The 16,224-nt window shown below is 31.8% G+C and overlaps 2 protein-coding genes across 3 annotated transcripts; one reads left to right on the forward strand and one right to left on the reverse strand.

The window, feature by feature from the left end:
* Nucleotides 1-8: 8 nt before the first annotated feature.
* On the reverse strand, nucleotides 9-5,818 carry LOC107942911 (serrate RNA effector molecule). Of its 2 annotated transcripts, none has more exons than XM_041075045.1 (12): nucleotides 5,069-5,818; nucleotides 4,113-4,225; nucleotides 3,500-3,557; nucleotides 3,238-3,324; nucleotides 3,064-3,138; nucleotides 2,939-2,986; nucleotides 2,697-2,765; nucleotides 1,794-2,597; nucleotides 1,656-1,704; nucleotides 1,281-1,558; nucleotides 1,029-1,205; nucleotides 9-537 (listed from the first exon to the last, which is right to left on the reverse strand). In XM_041075045.1, exons 1-12 carry the CDS (start codon nucleotides 5,473-5,475, stop codon nucleotides 477-479), a joined length of 2,226 nt encoding a protein of 741 aa, XP_040930979.1. In that variant the 5' UTR covers nucleotides 5,476-5,818; the 3' UTR covers nucleotides 9-476. The 2 variants fall into 2 exon arrangements, with proteins under 2 accessions (XP_040930979.1, XP_040930980.1); XM_041075046.1 differs by having other exon boundaries at nucleotides 3,238-3,312; nucleotides 5,069-5,647.
* Nucleotides 5,819-5,826: 8 nt separating this feature from the next.
* Nucleotides 5,827-7,461, forward strand: LOC107942906 (60S ribosomal protein L30). The gene is made up of 5 exons (XM_016876635.2): nucleotides 5,827-6,098; nucleotides 6,217-6,322; nucleotides 6,596-6,697; nucleotides 7,066-7,134; nucleotides 7,229-7,461. Exons 1-5 carry the CDS (start codon nucleotides 6,078-6,080, stop codon nucleotides 7,267-7,269), a joined length of 339 nt encoding a protein of 112 aa, XP_016732124.1. The 5' UTR covers nucleotides 5,827-6,077; the 3' UTR covers nucleotides 7,270-7,461.
* The last annotated feature ends 8,763 nt before the right edge of the window (nucleotides 7,462-16,224 follow it).

Consider the following 16,224-nt stretch of genomic DNA (forward strand, 5'->3'; position numbering starts at 1 on the left):
CAGCTAAATATCAACAAAGGCAGGAACCATTTTATTATCAAGTATATGAAATGGTCACCTCTATTTAACACTACGAAGATCCAAAGACCAAACCAATAAGCAGCTACCTCTACCCGGAAAACCTACTCAGCTTAAAAAGAGAAAAAAAAAATCCATTTTACACCAAATACAAATTTGTTAACCATTGTATGTCCCACGCTATCCCCCTGTTCATAAATCTCTCTTTTCAAGTAGGTTAATATGGGACAAAAAAATATATAAGACTGGTCGCAGCAATTACACACAAGACTTGGACTACTCTTAATCGCACAGCTATAGTACCCACCCACCAGCGAAGTTTAAGAAATGCTGCAATGTCAATATGCTACTCGCTGATTCAGCATTTGAATCGTGAAATAACAGCATTTGACCTTGGATTGTTTGACGAATTAACTCGCTGATTCAGTCGGGTGTATCGTTCCTTCCATTGCTTGTACCTACAAACTCCGATAGTCTATAACTGTGACTTCGTCCTCAGGTGCATCTAAGTCTTGGTAACTGCATGAAAGAAAAAAGGGGAAGGTTTATTAGTCTGACTGTAACCAAAATAACATGCACAATATTCATCTGAGCTGATGCAGAGTTAACATAGCACCTCTCTCTTTCCAAAAAACAAATCAAAATGGATATCGCTCTTGTTGCATTGATCAGTATAGATAATCGGATTTTATGAGAAAGAAACGACGAGTCAAAGTGAAGAGGGGAGGGGAGTCATGCGACCACCTTGCGATGTGAATATAGATTTATTACGTCCCTTTGTATTCCATAGTTACATGGAACACGAGCCACCTCGAATTTTATAAATAACAAGTTTCCCACCTATATTTGAAAAAAACACTGCTGGAATAACAGCATAGATCCCAACACCATTTATGATAAACATACATTTTCTGAATTTATCAAATTATAAATTTTAGTTAAGTTTATGCTCTGAAAGTTCAATGGCTGCAACATCCTATTGGTTTGGGAACAGTAGTAAGCATGCTTACCTACGTAAGTGCCGAGGATCTTGTCGGAAGCCAGGAGGCAAAAGAAAGGGGGCCGGTCCACTTAAATTAGGTCCAGGGCGTCCACTTCTACTATTGCCTTCAAAAGGAGGACCACCCCGCTCTCTGAACACTTGCATTGCAAGTTCAGGTGGAGCTGGAACGAAGGGCCCCAATGGACTGCGATCACACATATAAGTTATCACAAAAATAATAAGTTAACTACCACTCCATGCAGAACAGCACAAGACTTACCCAGCACCGGGAACAGGCATCAATACTGGTGGAGGTGCAATATCTGAAGAAAATGGAGCTGCAACATGCATCCCTTGTCCACTAAAAGAGTCAAACATAGGATCATCATGGTTCCCCCCATCAGGACCATCATTGTTGGACGGAAAATCACTTGATTGAGGGTTCTCAGATCTATCAAATCTGTCACTACCATTAGCTCGATTATCACGTTCTCTGCGTAAGCCACGTTCATCTTTCAAGCGATTTTCCATTATTTTACGTCTCTGAGGCTTGTCCTTCTGCAAGAAGATACAAATTATGAAAAAAAGGGGGAAAGTGAAATTAGAAAAGCACTCTAAGCAATCATAAAACCAAACAACAATAATTATAGCATACCGATATGGGTTGCTGCATAACAGGTGTCCCACCAGGCGCATCTGGATCACTGTGAATGGCAACAATGAATATCTTATAGATGTATTCTTCAAATAAAAATATAAAAAAGCAATATGCAGCATATAAGACCTAACATACTTCATGTAGTTCTGGAAATAGAGCTCTTCACGAACTTTAGACGTTAGCTCAATCACAAGTTCCGGATGTTTCAGTTTAAGATGCTTGTGCACAAATTCTGCAGCATGAAAGAGCTTTGTGCAACCCTTAGCACCACAACCATACTTCCAACCATACTTTTCATCCCTTATCTTCCGGACAAAAGGATCCAAAGATTCAACAGCGGCAGCATCTAATTTGTCCTTAGCAGTCATTACTTCCAAAGGATCTTGACCTCTCAATCTATCTTGCCAGTATGAGTCCAGTTTCTTTTCCCACTCAGACCCATTACTAGTAATATCAGAACTCTTTCCCTCTGCTCTCACGTGCCTAAAACCCTTAGCTTCACTAGTTTCAATCATACCGTAGTAATCCACACCATGGACACGCCACAAGTAAGTTATAAGAGTATCAAGAAGCTCAACACCTTCCAGGCCTTTTACAGAAGTCAAGCCACGTACAATAATCACTGGGCCTGCAAAACTACCATGATATTTGTCCCTACTTATTTTGTCATTGTCCGACCCGCTTAAAATATTTTCCTCAATTCCTTTTTCAGAGTCCAGTTTACGTACGAGGCCCTGTGCTTGTCCAATGTCAATCTGAATTCTTCTGGGATCAGAACTGACTGGATGAGCCTTTGGAGCCAGAGAAAGAATATCAGTTTCTTTAGTAGGTCCCCTACCATGCCGCCTTCTTTTCCCACCAATGTCTGTTTCATCTTCAGAATTAGGTTCACTGGTTTGTCCGGATTTATTTGATGACAAAGCATTGACACCAGGTGTTCTGCACCACAAACATAAATTATTGGGAGCAGCTGGATAGAAATTTGCACAAAGCCAAGTTGAATATACACATAAAATAAGTGGGCACAGCTGATCTTACAAGTCCAGTGTTCCACTCTGCAGATCAAGGAAAAAGTCCTTCGCAACTTTGCGTGCAAGCTCATTCCTCCTAAAAAATAAATGGCAAAAAGAAAATGGAATTCAGAAAAGAATCCAATGATAGCATGATAGAAGACACCAAATCCATCAACAACACAATGCTGGATAATGTAGGACATAAATCCATCAACTTAGTAACAAATTCATGAACTGAAAATCATGAAATATGCAAGTAGAACTAACCTTTCAATAACAGTGACCAAGTTTGTTGGATGATATTTGTCTCTCAACCTACATGCATAAGCAAGTCCAATTAGAAATTTGAGGGGAGTACAGAGGCAGAAAATTCACTTAACAACAAAATGTACCATTCCTCATCTTTGTGGGCATCAAAAAATGCTCTTTTTTGGGTAGATATATACTCTGACTTGTATTCTTGGTACCTACACAGCAAAACGCCACATTTACTAAACATTCCAGATTAAGCTGCAATTCTCATACATGAAAAAAACCAAAATGGTAACATTATTCCACATTTGCACCTGCGCTCAGCTTCAGCTGGTAGTATATCATCCTCAAGCTCTTGAATGAATTGCTTGTATGACATCAATCCTTCTCTGAAAATTTTACTTATCATATCATACCATTGAATCAGATAAATAAAGATCCAAAATTAGATGATATGAACAACCCCGAAATCAACCTCAACTGAAAGAGGACATAAATGATACCAACAATGCCATGAAATGAAAATAATTAAAACCTTATCTAAACCAAGAGCCCAAAAACAAGACAGAAGCCAACCTTTGAGTAGTCCCTGAATTAGAAGCATCACCATATCTACCACGGCCTGAATCCCAATCTGCAAAAGCAACATCATTCAGCAACTAAAATAAAACATCATAAATTGAAAAGTTGGATAATTAAGTTGACTGCTGCTGCATTATACGTGCATCATCACTCGATGGAATTTTAGAAGGAACACACCAACTCATTGTAGTGTCATAATTAATAGCAATTATGCATCATTTCATAGATGGTCAAAGTTACATAGGTCATTGGCAACTGATCTACTTTCCAAGTGACAATACTATCTAAAGAAGGGGGAAAAAGAAAATCTAAGTGCAAACCCATGGTTAATCTCCATTTATCATAATTAATCGCATGAAGATATTGGGAAAGTAAATTCTTTATATAACTATCATTAAAAATAATAAATCAAGATTTTATATTAATAACTAAAAAAAAAAAAAACTAATGGGTCTAAAACTGGACCTTTCAAACTATAGTAACAACAAGTGGCAGAAGGAAGGAAAATACAAAGGTCAAAATAGAAGTGCTTCAAGATTATGCCAAGTGCAATAATTGAAGTCTGAAGAAATATAGAAGCATTTAAGAAATTCCCGGAAAAGATCACCTTGATAACCACCAGAAGAGCGACCAAAGTACCGACCATGAGGCCTATCATCAGGGTAACCGGGTCTGCCCATCATCTCGCGATCATATCCACCACCATAATCATAACCAAACCTAGACCATCAAAAGTGTGTTACAGCGTGAGCAAATCTGAATATAAACAAAACTGCCAGTGAAGATAATAATTCATTTATGAATGTATTACATATAAGCCAAATACGAACATAAACAGATCTCCAGAATCCAGTCGTATTAGAAGACACACCGGATAGAAAGCTAAATGAGAAAACAGAATGCATGATTCATTCCACAGGTAACGTTAAATGATTACATAAAACAAATAAATGCAAGATATTCAGAGGAACTCTGGTATTTTTTGCAAAAACAATGTAGCTTTCAATAATAAGAAAAGGAGAGTCAATTGTTGTTATGAAAAACAAAGTATCCATGAAACACGCATGCATTATCAAGAGAGAAATGAAATCAAAAGTTGAATAAATACACAAAACCCTCAGGAAACCAGAGCAAACACTTACACGCCCTTCATTGACCATAAAAATGTTACCCTAACAAGGAAAAAGAAAAACATCTAGCAGAAACATACCCCATGGACCAATCTCCTACATTTAAGGTTCATTTGCAGCTTAAGCAATAGCAATTAGGATTCCTTAGCAGTGTTTGCATTCCAAATAGTCAATCATGGCCGAACAAGGTATATACTACAAAACTATACAGGTCTGCACTTAAACTACTGATTAACAAATTTCCAAGCTTTAACCAGCCAAGCAAAATACAATGTTTAATAAATCAGAAATAAGTCCATGAATTAAACACACCAAAACACCTAAGACGGTTAAAAAAAAAAGCAGTTCGAAAACAGATTCAAATTTAGTATCAATACATTTTAATTGTAATTGTAATTACAGACAGAAATCTAAAAAAAAAATAAAACATTACCTTCTATCTCCAGGTCCAAATCCGCCTCTAGGGCTCCCTCTCCTCCCTTCATACCCTCCATCCTCACGCCTAGACCTCTTATAAGGCGGAGACCTCCGAGGAGGAGGCGAGTGTCTCCTATCCCTGTAATTCAACGGCGGTGGTGGAGGGCTAATGCTACTACGCCGTTTGTAATCTCTCTCTCTGGTAGGCGGAGGCGGAGGAGAGCGGTTGCGATCGTAGTAGTCGCGGTCCCGTCGCTCACGCGAATCTCGGTCGCGGCGTCGAGGAGGAGGCGGAGCTGGGGGAGAGGAGTTGGGATCGTCAGATGGCGCAAGCTCTCTGTTGTTATTATTGTTGTTATCTTTACGGTCGCCGCCCCCGCGGCGATCTAGAGAATCGACCGGCATGTTTATGACTTCGGCCATGGGGTTGGTTAAACGGAACCCTAGAAAGATAGAATATAGAGAACAAAATCTTAAATTATTCCTAATTATTTTGCGGACACTGAGGACCCTCAGTAACTAGAAATGAGTAGCCGATCCGCTCGAGAAAATCAAATATTTATCTTTTACATCTCCTCATCTACCCTTTTTTTCTTTTACACCCATCACAGTAATAAAAAAAATTATGGTATTTAAATAAGTTAGATTAAGCGATAAAAAGATAAATATTTTTTTGAAAATTTTAATCAATTTAAAATTACCGACATTTCTATTTTTTAAGATTTTATCAACTTTTTCTAGTTATTTATGATTCAACAGTTAGTTCAATTAATTGAACACCAATTGTCGGTTTTTATTACATTGGTTCAGGGTCTACAACTACAATTGGGCCGTAAAAAGTTAATTTTGGGTTGGATCGAAGAAACAAAGCCATTAATTCTAGCCCACAACCTAAATCTCTTTGTGTCAGAATCAGTATATTATTAGTTGTAGATTTTAGGGTTTGTTATGCATGTGGTGAAACTGAACCATTTGTAGCTGCCGCAGTTCCCTTCTCGCCGAAAATCTCCCGTCCTCCGACGACAATGGTTGCCGCCAAGAAGACCGTAAAGACACTTTTACTCGTTTTCTCTTCTTCTTCTTTTTTTTTTGAATAGTTAACCTAAATTTTCTGAAAACATGCTAATTCATTTTTATGTTGTTGATGATGGTATTTTGATGCAGAAGAAGACCCATGAGAGCATTAACAACAGATTGGCTCTCGTTATGAAAAGTGGGAAATACACTTTGGGTTACAAAACTGTTCTCAAATCTCTCAGAAGCTCCAAAGGTTTTCCATTGTTTCTTTAAAATTGAACTTATTCCTCTCCCATATTGAAATGTCGAGCAATCTGGTTGTTTTTCTGAACATCTCTGTCACTTGTTGTTTGTTTTGTTATATGAAAAATGATGGGTTTGATTTCTTGTTTTGAATAGTAAACTAAAAGTGAATGAATTCCATTTTGGGAGATAGTGTTTAAACAGATTTTTTCCATTTGTGTTGCTAAACTAATGTTGATTGAGCATTGGAAGACATGTATACTTATTTTGTTATGTGTTGTAGGTAAGTTGATTATTATTGCCAACAACTGCCCTCCTCTTAGGAAGTCGGAGATCGAGTATTATGCCATGTTGTGCAAAGTTGGAGTTCACCACTATAATGGAAGTATGTTCCTTAACCCACCATTATAATTACTTAGAATCAATGTTTACTTTTCATATCACATTGAATCGAAATCCATTTTACGATCCCTTCCCTGGCCCTTTCAATTCTTTAGTTTTAGTTATTTGTGAAAAGCCAGATAGAATTGCTTTTTCTAGTGCTGCTGATGGAAATGGTAGAAGGAACGTCTAATCTGTATGTCACTTAGAAGCCATTTGATGAATTATTGATATGGACGATGTTTTTTTTAATTGGTAATATTGTATCTTGATGGAAGCTAACTGTTATTCTAGTTTTCACATGTAAATTGTGATGGTGGTTGGTTTTAATGGTTGACGATTCCCTTAAAAATGTGTGTTCTGTTTTTGCAGACAACGTAGATTTGGGAACTGCTTGTGGCAAATATTTCAGAGTGTGCTGCCTCAGCATTATTGACCCTGGTAAATATAAGGGCATTGATGATAACATGTTCGATTTTCATAATCCTCTTATCTATATATTGTTCTGATTTTGGTAACATCTTGTGTTTTCCAGGTGACTCTGATATTATTAAGAGCATGCCTAGTGATCACTAAGCTACAGCGGATGACATATCTTCATAGGTTTTGTTCTGATATAGTTTCTTCTATTTTTTGGGTAGTTTGAAACATTAATGATACTCTGAAATTCAGAACTTTCTTTGTTGCCATCTTGATGTTCGACTTGTGATGATGATATTATTGGTCTATGTTCTGGAAATTTTGTGAGTCAATTTCGTTTTAAGACTATTGCCATCTTTGTATTTTGTTCTGGTTTACTTCTGCATCTGGATAATCTGTTCTATCTTGCTATCAATTTGCTCATTTGTAGTGTTGTTAAAGGTTGATTGTTTCTGCCATTTCCTTGCATTTTTGAAGGCCTTAAAAGCTTTGCTCAGTAAGATGGAGAAGATTGGAAAGAGTAAAAAAAGTAGTAAGAAAACATGATACATTTTTCAAAATTGAAAGAAAAAAGTAAATTTTTTCATCCATTTCTTAGAATTGAAAAATAAAGAGAGAAAAGAAATTATTAAAAATACATAATTTTTAACATTTATTTACTTTACTTTATATTTTTTTTATTGGGAATGATTTGTTTTTATGTATTAAATAAAAATATCAATTTCTTATTATCTCTAATTTTTATTTTTCCTACCAAGCATGTTAAATTTTTTTTCCTCTATTTCCATTCGTCTTTTTTCCTTTTCCTTTTTCATTTATTTGAGTACACTCAAAACTCTAAAATCACTAATGAAATGTTATATTTTAAAATGAGATTATAGTGTTTGAATTTCAACATTTTAATTATTTTGTAATATCACATTATGGCCATCTTGTAATATAAAATGTTAATATGCCTTATTTTTTAAGTAATTTTGTATAATAGGTGCAATCTTAAATTTTGAATTAATTTACGTTTTTTATTAAGATTAATTAAAAATAAAAATATGTATTTCTCTTCTTAATAAATAACTAGTAGATGTCATAAATTACAATTATAATAATTATGATTTATAAATTTATTTCAACGTAATTTATTTATTAATATATAAATGGTAATAAAAAGTAAGAATTGTAATAATTTATCATAATTTTATGAAAATTGAGATTAAAAAAATTAAATGAACTAAACTTGTTTAAAAAAATAAATTCTATAAGAACAATTGAGTAAAATGTGTTTTTAGGTAATTTTATATTCCGTTAATCAAACATTTCAATCTTACATTCCAGCCAAATGAAATAATAATCTCACATTCTAACTATAATCCTATTATGGATTGTAATTTAAGACTCGATGAACCAAATGTTTTCTTAAATGTACACATAGAGATTTTAATATGATATTAACCATTTAGTATGACAAATTCTTGAAAGATTAAAAAATGTACTTGGTAGAGCCAATTTTAGATCCTCAAATCACTGATGTAGCAGTGAAGACCTTGCAAGGTCCACAAAGTTGTTTAAAAGGCTCATTTTCATGGTAATGAGCGAGACCTCAACCTGATGCTGATTCTCTGATAAATAGAGAAGCTTTGGAGTTGGTAGTTCTCATGCATCTCGATAGACATTGTGATCTATAGAAGTACGTGGAGCAGTTGCCGAGAGTGTGGTGCTGGTACTTAGATTTGGGCCAATTATAAACGTATTGCGACCTAAAGTTCAAACCTAAACGAAAGGTCAATCAAGAGGTAGGGAAGCTCATCACTTTTCCACGTAGCTAGCCAACCATTGTGCCTCTTAACTTTGGAACCTATATAGTCTTGCTGTCAAGTTCATTAACACCATGAAAAAGGGTTCAGTGAATCAAAGATAAGCCATGCTATGCATAAAGAAGAAAGAAAACCGCAATTATTGGACCAAACATATTTGTGGGTCGGTTTGTCCCCATTGTCACCACTTTCTAAATCCTAATTATGACCATCGAGATCACCTTCCAAAAACACCAACTCTCACCATGCGTCAGATTTTATATTTATGATGCAGTTATTTATACGTATTTTGCTTTATAACCCAAATTAGCACTCCTTATTGGCTTTTGCCTTCATGTGAAATTGGCATCAACCCATGTGTGAGTGACAAGCAAAGATTCCTTAGCAGTGACCCATGTATCCTACCTACTGAAAGCAAAGAAAATAAGTCCAAAACCTCATTAGTTGGCATGAAAAGAAAAAGGTTTAGGGATTGACAAACTGAGCTGACTGACTTATTTGATGTCACTAAAACATTAACTTTAAAGCCTTTTACTTGCTCCTTTATTTCTCATTCTATTTGTTTACCTTTCTTCGGTAAATATAGAAAGGAAATCCCTGTACTTAGAGATGGATTATATTTCGATTTTTCTATTGAAAAATAAGTAAATTAGTCTTTCTATATTTTGAAACGTACAAATTAACCATTTAAAATGATATGTTAACTATAGGGATCAAATTAGTAATTAACCATTTAAGTTAACTTTCCATACCATCATTTAACGGATAAACTTTAACAAAAAGACTAATTTACCCCTTTCTTACTTCCCATACTTTCAGTATAAATTCATCAACTTCTTCTTCATGAAAAGAGAGGCCCAACTCTTTGAATGCTTCCTGTTTTACCTACCATCCACCATAATTACCCCCCTACCTTTTTAAATAGTTGAACCCTTAAAATTGACAACCTTTCCGAGTTGGCCCCCATTTGTCTATCTAAAATAACTTCACTGTCAATTTTATTTCACCACATTAGCCTAAAAAAGCTAATAAAAATGAAGAAAACCTGGGTTCATTATTGTTTACAAGCACTTAAAGAGTCAACTACACAGGATTTAGATTAATCCCAATGCTTTAACACACAAAAAAGAAAGAAAAAAACATGTGCAAAAGTAGCAAGGTCTCTGAGATTTTAATAGTTTAAAGATATCAAAGATTCCACTGACAGTAAATAATATATAAATGGAATTTATTAACTTATTGCCCAAGAAGCTGATCTCGTGCATGGTAAAATACTAAAATATAAAATCCTTTGTTTTGAAATAATATATAATGCCGAAGAAGCTGATATTATCTTCAGATTCTGTTAGCATGCATGGTAAAATGCTAAAATATAAAACCCTAATTTTGATTTAAAACTTAAAAACCATGTTTCTCTTTTATAATAGGGTAAATTCCCTTGTTGGTCACCCAACTTTTAATACGCTTTTATTTTAGATAACTAAAACGAAATTCTTGCAATTTAGTCACCCAACTTTTAGGACACTTTCATTTTAATCAACCAAACGTTAAATCTCTAACAGAAGTTAACTGTACATGCCACGTTATGTTTATATTTTCATTTTGGTTACCCAAAAGATATTTTTTTAAGTATTGATTGGGGTAAAAAAATCAAGGATTAAAGTGAAAAGGCGATAGAAACTAAAACTATAAACAAATATTGTTAAATTGTACTTGTTTATCCCATTGCGGAAATTTTAAATTTTATTTTTTAATTAATATTTTAAATTTCAAAATATCAAATAAATTGTTGAAAGTTTTTTATCCATTGATAAAGTCAATCGTTTTATTACTATAATATTAATTAATCAATAAATTGTTCTTCTTTTTTTTTGACAAATAATTTATTGTTTTTGGGTAAAAAGAAGTCAAAATTAATCAATTTAATTACTTGTAAGGATTTTGTTTGCTTTTAGCTTAGCATGCAAGATCCAAGATCATATAATCAAAAGAAATTTGGATTCTGTAGAGAACTATTAAAGACAATAACTTTCATCGATAATTTTTAAAATAATTTCAAAACATCAAAATAAATTAAATAAAATGTTGAAAATTGCTTACCTATTGATAATGTCAACCAATTTGTTACTATAATTATGAATCGTAATATTTAAAAATTTATTTTTCCGAACTCAAATTTAGAATTTTCAGTAATGCATGGGATAAACATGTACAATTTGATAATTTTTGTGTATTATTTTAGTTTCTACCTCCTTTTCATTTTAATCATTGATTTTTTTATCTCAATCAATACTTAAGAAAGATATTTTTTGGGTGACTAAAATGAATGTGCAAAATATGACATGGTGTGTACAGTTAACCGTTGTAAGAGATTTAACACTTAGGTAGTTAAAATGAAAACACCTTAAAGATTAGATAAATAAATTACAAAAATTTCATTTTAAGTGACTAAAATAAAAATACTCTAAAATTTTGATAAGCTTAATTTACCCTTTATAATATTGTTTAACTACTTTTCTGATCAATTATCCTTGGATCTTTCTTCAAATATCTTTTCTTTTGTGTCTTTTAGTAATTAATTTAGTTTATCAAAGTTAATGATGAATGACTAAATTAAAATTTCAACTTTCTTTTAGCTTTTTCATTTGTGGTCCAAACATGCAAGAAAAACTTTAAGATAAAAGAACGAAGTTAAAGAGAGAAATAACATTAGTTAAATCACACCAACAACCACTCAATTTTGAGGTAGCTAACATAATAGTTATATTAGTTTCATTTCAGTCACTCAACTTTAGAAAAATGACAAAACAATCCTTTTTGTTGTTTTCCATTACAGACGTAAAGACAAAGTGACATGGCATATAACAACTTGCTTGGTGTCATTAACCGTCTAGCTGGCCGGTTAGCACCAATTTAAACAACCATATCAACAACAATTTAGGGTTTATGCAATAAAATAATAAGAGAAAAAGAAGAAGTAGAAGAGGAGGAAGAGGAGGAGGAGGAGGAGGAGAAGAAGGAAAAGAGAAAAAAAATGGAGATGCCTGGAGATAAAACAGATGAAAAACATACTCCCTCCTTTGTAAATCCTATTAGACTTCAATTTCCCTTTTCATAAATCTTTGGGTTTTCAAGGGGGAAATCAATTGGGATACCCTTTTGCTTGAGGTTGACTTACCCGATTTCGGGGATATCTTAGATAATAAACCAGAACAAGTAACGGAACCTCTTCTTCAACCTTGTTCAATCCAGAATCCCGATGAAGAATTGATGGTGTCTTCTTGGATCGAGGAGATCAAAAAGGTTTTGATGAAGGATGATAATTTTGATCATAGGGTTGAGACCCCGATGATGATTTCTTAGCCAATTTACTAGTTGATTCACCTCCTTATAGCAACAAGGATGTGGTTGGCATGGACGATGGTGGTTTGCACAAACAGAGTTAGACCCACACCGACGTCGATAAAGATGATCCCATTGCTAAGAAACAGAGAAGGTATAAATTGATATTCCCAATTTATCATCTTTGTCTATTGTTCTTTGAAACTTCATTTTGTTTCTATTTTGTAAGTTGCATGTCTAATTTGAAAAAGAGGTGTAATGGCTTACCTGAGGAACTCAAGCTCAATCTAGCTTTTCTTTTAAAGCTTGTTCGATCTTCCCAAATTTCAAACAAACGCAAGTATTTTGCGAATACCCAAAACTGAAGATAATAAATGGTATTACTGCAATTGATGGATTTGAATGGTTTCTTTTTCAGGTAGTCGAGAAACAAAAATGCAACTATGAGATCAAGGGAAAGGAAGAAGATGTATGTTAAAGATCTTAAGATGAAGAGTAGGTATTTAGAAGGGGAATGTAGACGACTGAGCCATGATTTTCAGTGCTTCATTGCTCAGAATCAAGCTCTTCAGATTTTCTTTTCCTCCTCTCTTTAATCACAATCAATTTCTGTTGTTTTGCCCTAAACCAACCCAACCTTTCAGATTTTTTCCTTAAACCCACCCCAAACCTTGACCCTTTAGCTACTTCACCAACGTAGCAAGTTAACTGGCCCCATCAACTAGCTAACTTACCACATCAGTGGTTTCGTTAAGACACTAACGGAAAATGTTAATAAGTGACTGTTTTGTCACTTTTTGATAATGTTAGTTATTGTTTTGTCATTTTTCTAAAGTTGAGTGACTTTGATTTAATGTGCAATTGTATACATGAACTTTAATTTGGTGTAATTATACACATAAAACTGTAATTGTGGTTCAAATATATACTTGAAACTTTAATTTTAATTTAATCATGCACATTTAAATAAATAAATACATCAATTTATTTTTATATTGGATAAATATAATTATTTTTATATATACAAATATAAACATAAATTGATGTTATATCAATAATTATGTTAATAATTTATAATAAATGGATCAAATCAAAATTTCACATATACAATTGCACATTAAACCATATTTCATATATAGTTTTAGGATTTGTCCCTATATTTATAAATTATAATAATTGATTTTGATCAGAGAAATTCTAATTTATAATTGTAAAATAAAATAAAAAGTTATTACGATACAAAACAATGAGTTTCACTTTACTCAACAAGTGAAAAATAAGTCCTAGTAATTTTTTTCCTAATATTTTATAAAAGAAAAGATAGTATGAAATACATATATTATCCATTTTCAATAGTTTAATGATACATTGGTAATTTTATTTTAAATTTCAAAATTTTTATTTGAATTTGATTTTTTTAAAATAAAAATATTAATGTAATATTAAACCATTAAAAAAATACAAATAACGTGACGTGGTTATTTTATATATATATTATAATATACTTTTGTGGCACGTCTCTATTTGCTATTGTGGTATTTTATTATTCTTTCGTTCTTTCGGCTCGTTCTCTTTCTATCGTTCTCCGATTCGATTTGTTGAGTATGGAGGCGGAAATCGCTTTATTTCTATCATGCATTTCTTTATTTTAAGTTATCTCTCTCCATGTTAGCTTTTCTGGATTTTTAATTTTTTTCCCACATGTAAGCGTGGAATGCCATATCATTTAAAATGTGGCTACGTGGGCTTGCCATGTTAATGTTTAGAGAAAGCTGTCAAACATTTAAGGGTTGATTCAACATTTCATTAAAATCTGACTAAAATTTGATTAGATTAAAAAAGTTAATTTTTTAAATTTTCGAGTTATTTTGTTTTTTAAAATAAATTTAAATAAATAATTTAAGTTTTTAAATTTAGGTTGAATATTACAATTTGAATATCTCAAATAACAACTTAATGTAAATATCACTTGGGTTCCTGACAAATTTGAAAATATGCGAATTGGTTTCTCTCAAAAAATTATCAGAAAAGAAAATCAAAATAATCTGTGTTACGAATATCTTATTAAGTGGATGTCTATCATGATCAAGTTAGAGTTTTGATGTACTTTAAATTCTAATAGTTATTAGAATTAGATCTCTACTTCTTTTATACTTCTTATACCTATAAATAGAGACTTTGATGAATAAATTACCTTCTCTGTTGCTTTTATATTTTCTTTGTTCTTTATTCTCTCTATCTCTTTTTATTTTATAACAATTTTAAATATTTAAAATATTTTTTCCAAAAATTTTATAAAAATTAAAAATTACTATGAAATCTTAAAATATATAAAAATGCTAAATGATATTTTTAAAAATTAAAATGATAAATTTGAGGTGTTAAACAAATAAATTATCAAATCAAGTTTATCATACTAATTATCTTGTTTTTCTCTTATTTTATTTTAAAAGAGTTTTCAAATCTATATGTTGTTTATGTTCCTTAATTTATAATTTTGTCATATTGTGAACAAGATTTCAATATTACTTGTTTAATTTTTTTAATTTAACTCAAATAATTTTATTTTATTTGGCTCAACTCGAATTTTATTTCACTTTGCTTGATTAAAAAAAATTCAAATCGAATTAGGATGATAAAATAAGACTTACCAACTCAATTAACTCAAATTTTTAACTCAATTCAACTTGATTCGATCAAATACTCATCCCTAATAAAAAGTTGAGAGTCAAATTACTCCGATAAAATAATTATAGTGAAATTGACACGATTAAAATTTTCTTCACATCTTAAATAAATAGAGAGTTAATTGCATCACATGTCCCCAAACAATGGCTCTAATATTAAATTAATCCTCAAATTTCGAAACATTTTAATTACATAATTAAACTATCGAGTTATATTAATCAAGTCCTTTCATTAGTAAAATAGTTAATTTAATTATTAAATGACACAACAAATATTACGTGGGATAATTTAAATAAAATTTAAAAAAAAAACAACAAAATGTTAAAATAAAAAATTAAAAGAAATGTAAATATTGAGATATAACTTTTAAGAAACTTCAAAAACTAAAATTGTTAGTAACTTTCATTTTGGTCGATATCCAAAATGTTTCAGCTTTCAACTTGGTATAAAATTTTATCAAATATATAATTTTAAAAAATCTTATTTTTTATAAGAATTTTTATTCATATTTTTAATTACATGTTTAAATCTATATTAATTATTTTTTTTATTTTATGACTAATTATTTTAAAACATATGTATTTTCCAACCCCAATTATTTATTGTAAGAAGCTGACAGAAGAACACCAATTAGTTTTTGTAATTGGAGCATTTAAACAGCTATAATTGGACAAGTGTTGTGTATGCTTCTAACTTTTTCTCCACACCTTAATTCCTGCAATAAATTAATGAGGGAATGAATGTGCTCATCCCTGTTAGTTAGAAGGCCAATTCTTTCTTTAATAAATCAATTTTATAAATATATTTATTAAAATTTTATTTATATATATTAGAAATTTTTTCTTCTCATTTAAATCAAGAATTTATTATTATATTGCTTATAATTATAATGGTAACCATTCAAATCAAATATGAATACCTTTTACAATTAGGATGGAATCTAATCGTACAAATTTCGAAATAAATTTATCGCAACATAAAAATTGTTATAATAAATATCGATAATAGTGATAGAACGATTGTAAAGCAATAAGAACACATAGATTTTACTTGAAAATCTTTTGGAAAAAAATCATAGGTAAAGTAGAAAAATTCACTAATGTTGAAAAATGAATAATTCAAGAGGAGCTTTTACTACATCTGTTTAAATGTTTTTCAACCATATTCTAATCAAAGTCAAATAGAAGAAGAATAAATTCTATATGAATTCAACTTCGGCCCTCGGCCCTTCGCCTCCACAGATCCCCTTATTTTGCCACTATATTTATTTCTT

Source organism: Gossypium hirsutum, chromosome A08 (assembly GCF_007990345.1).
Source record: "Gossypium hirsutum isolate 1008001.06 chromosome A08, Gossypium_hirsutum_v2.1, whole genome shotgun sequence".
Lineage (NCBI taxonomy): Eukaryota > Viridiplantae > Streptophyta > Magnoliopsida > Malvales > Malvaceae > Gossypium > Gossypium hirsutum.

Bases quoted from the DNA above. Each gene is read 5' to 3' on its own strand.
- LOC107942906 (XM_016876635.2), top strand. From the start codon at position 6,078: ATGGTTGCCGCCAAGAAGACC. The intron at 6,698-7,065 runs GTATGTTCCTTA...CTGTTTTTGCAG, and splicing joins AGTTCACCACTATAATGGAA to ACAACGTAGATTTGGGAACT. The intron at 7,135-7,228 runs GTAAATATAAGG...TGTGTTTTCCAG, and splicing joins CCTCAGCATTATTGACCCTG to GTGACTCTGATATTATTAAG.
- LOC107942911 (XM_041075045.1), bottom strand. From the start codon at position 5,475: ATGGCCGAAGTCATAAACATGCCGGTCGATTCTCTAGATCGCCGCGGG. The intron at 3,558-4,112 runs GTGATCTTTTCC...TTGCTTTTGCAG, and splicing joins CTCTTCTGGTGGTTATCAAG to ATTGGGATTCAGGCCGTGGT. The intron at 1,559-1,655 runs GTATGCTATAAT...ATCTTCTTGCAG, and splicing joins TTATGCAGCAACCCATATCG to AAGGACAAGCCTCAGAGACG.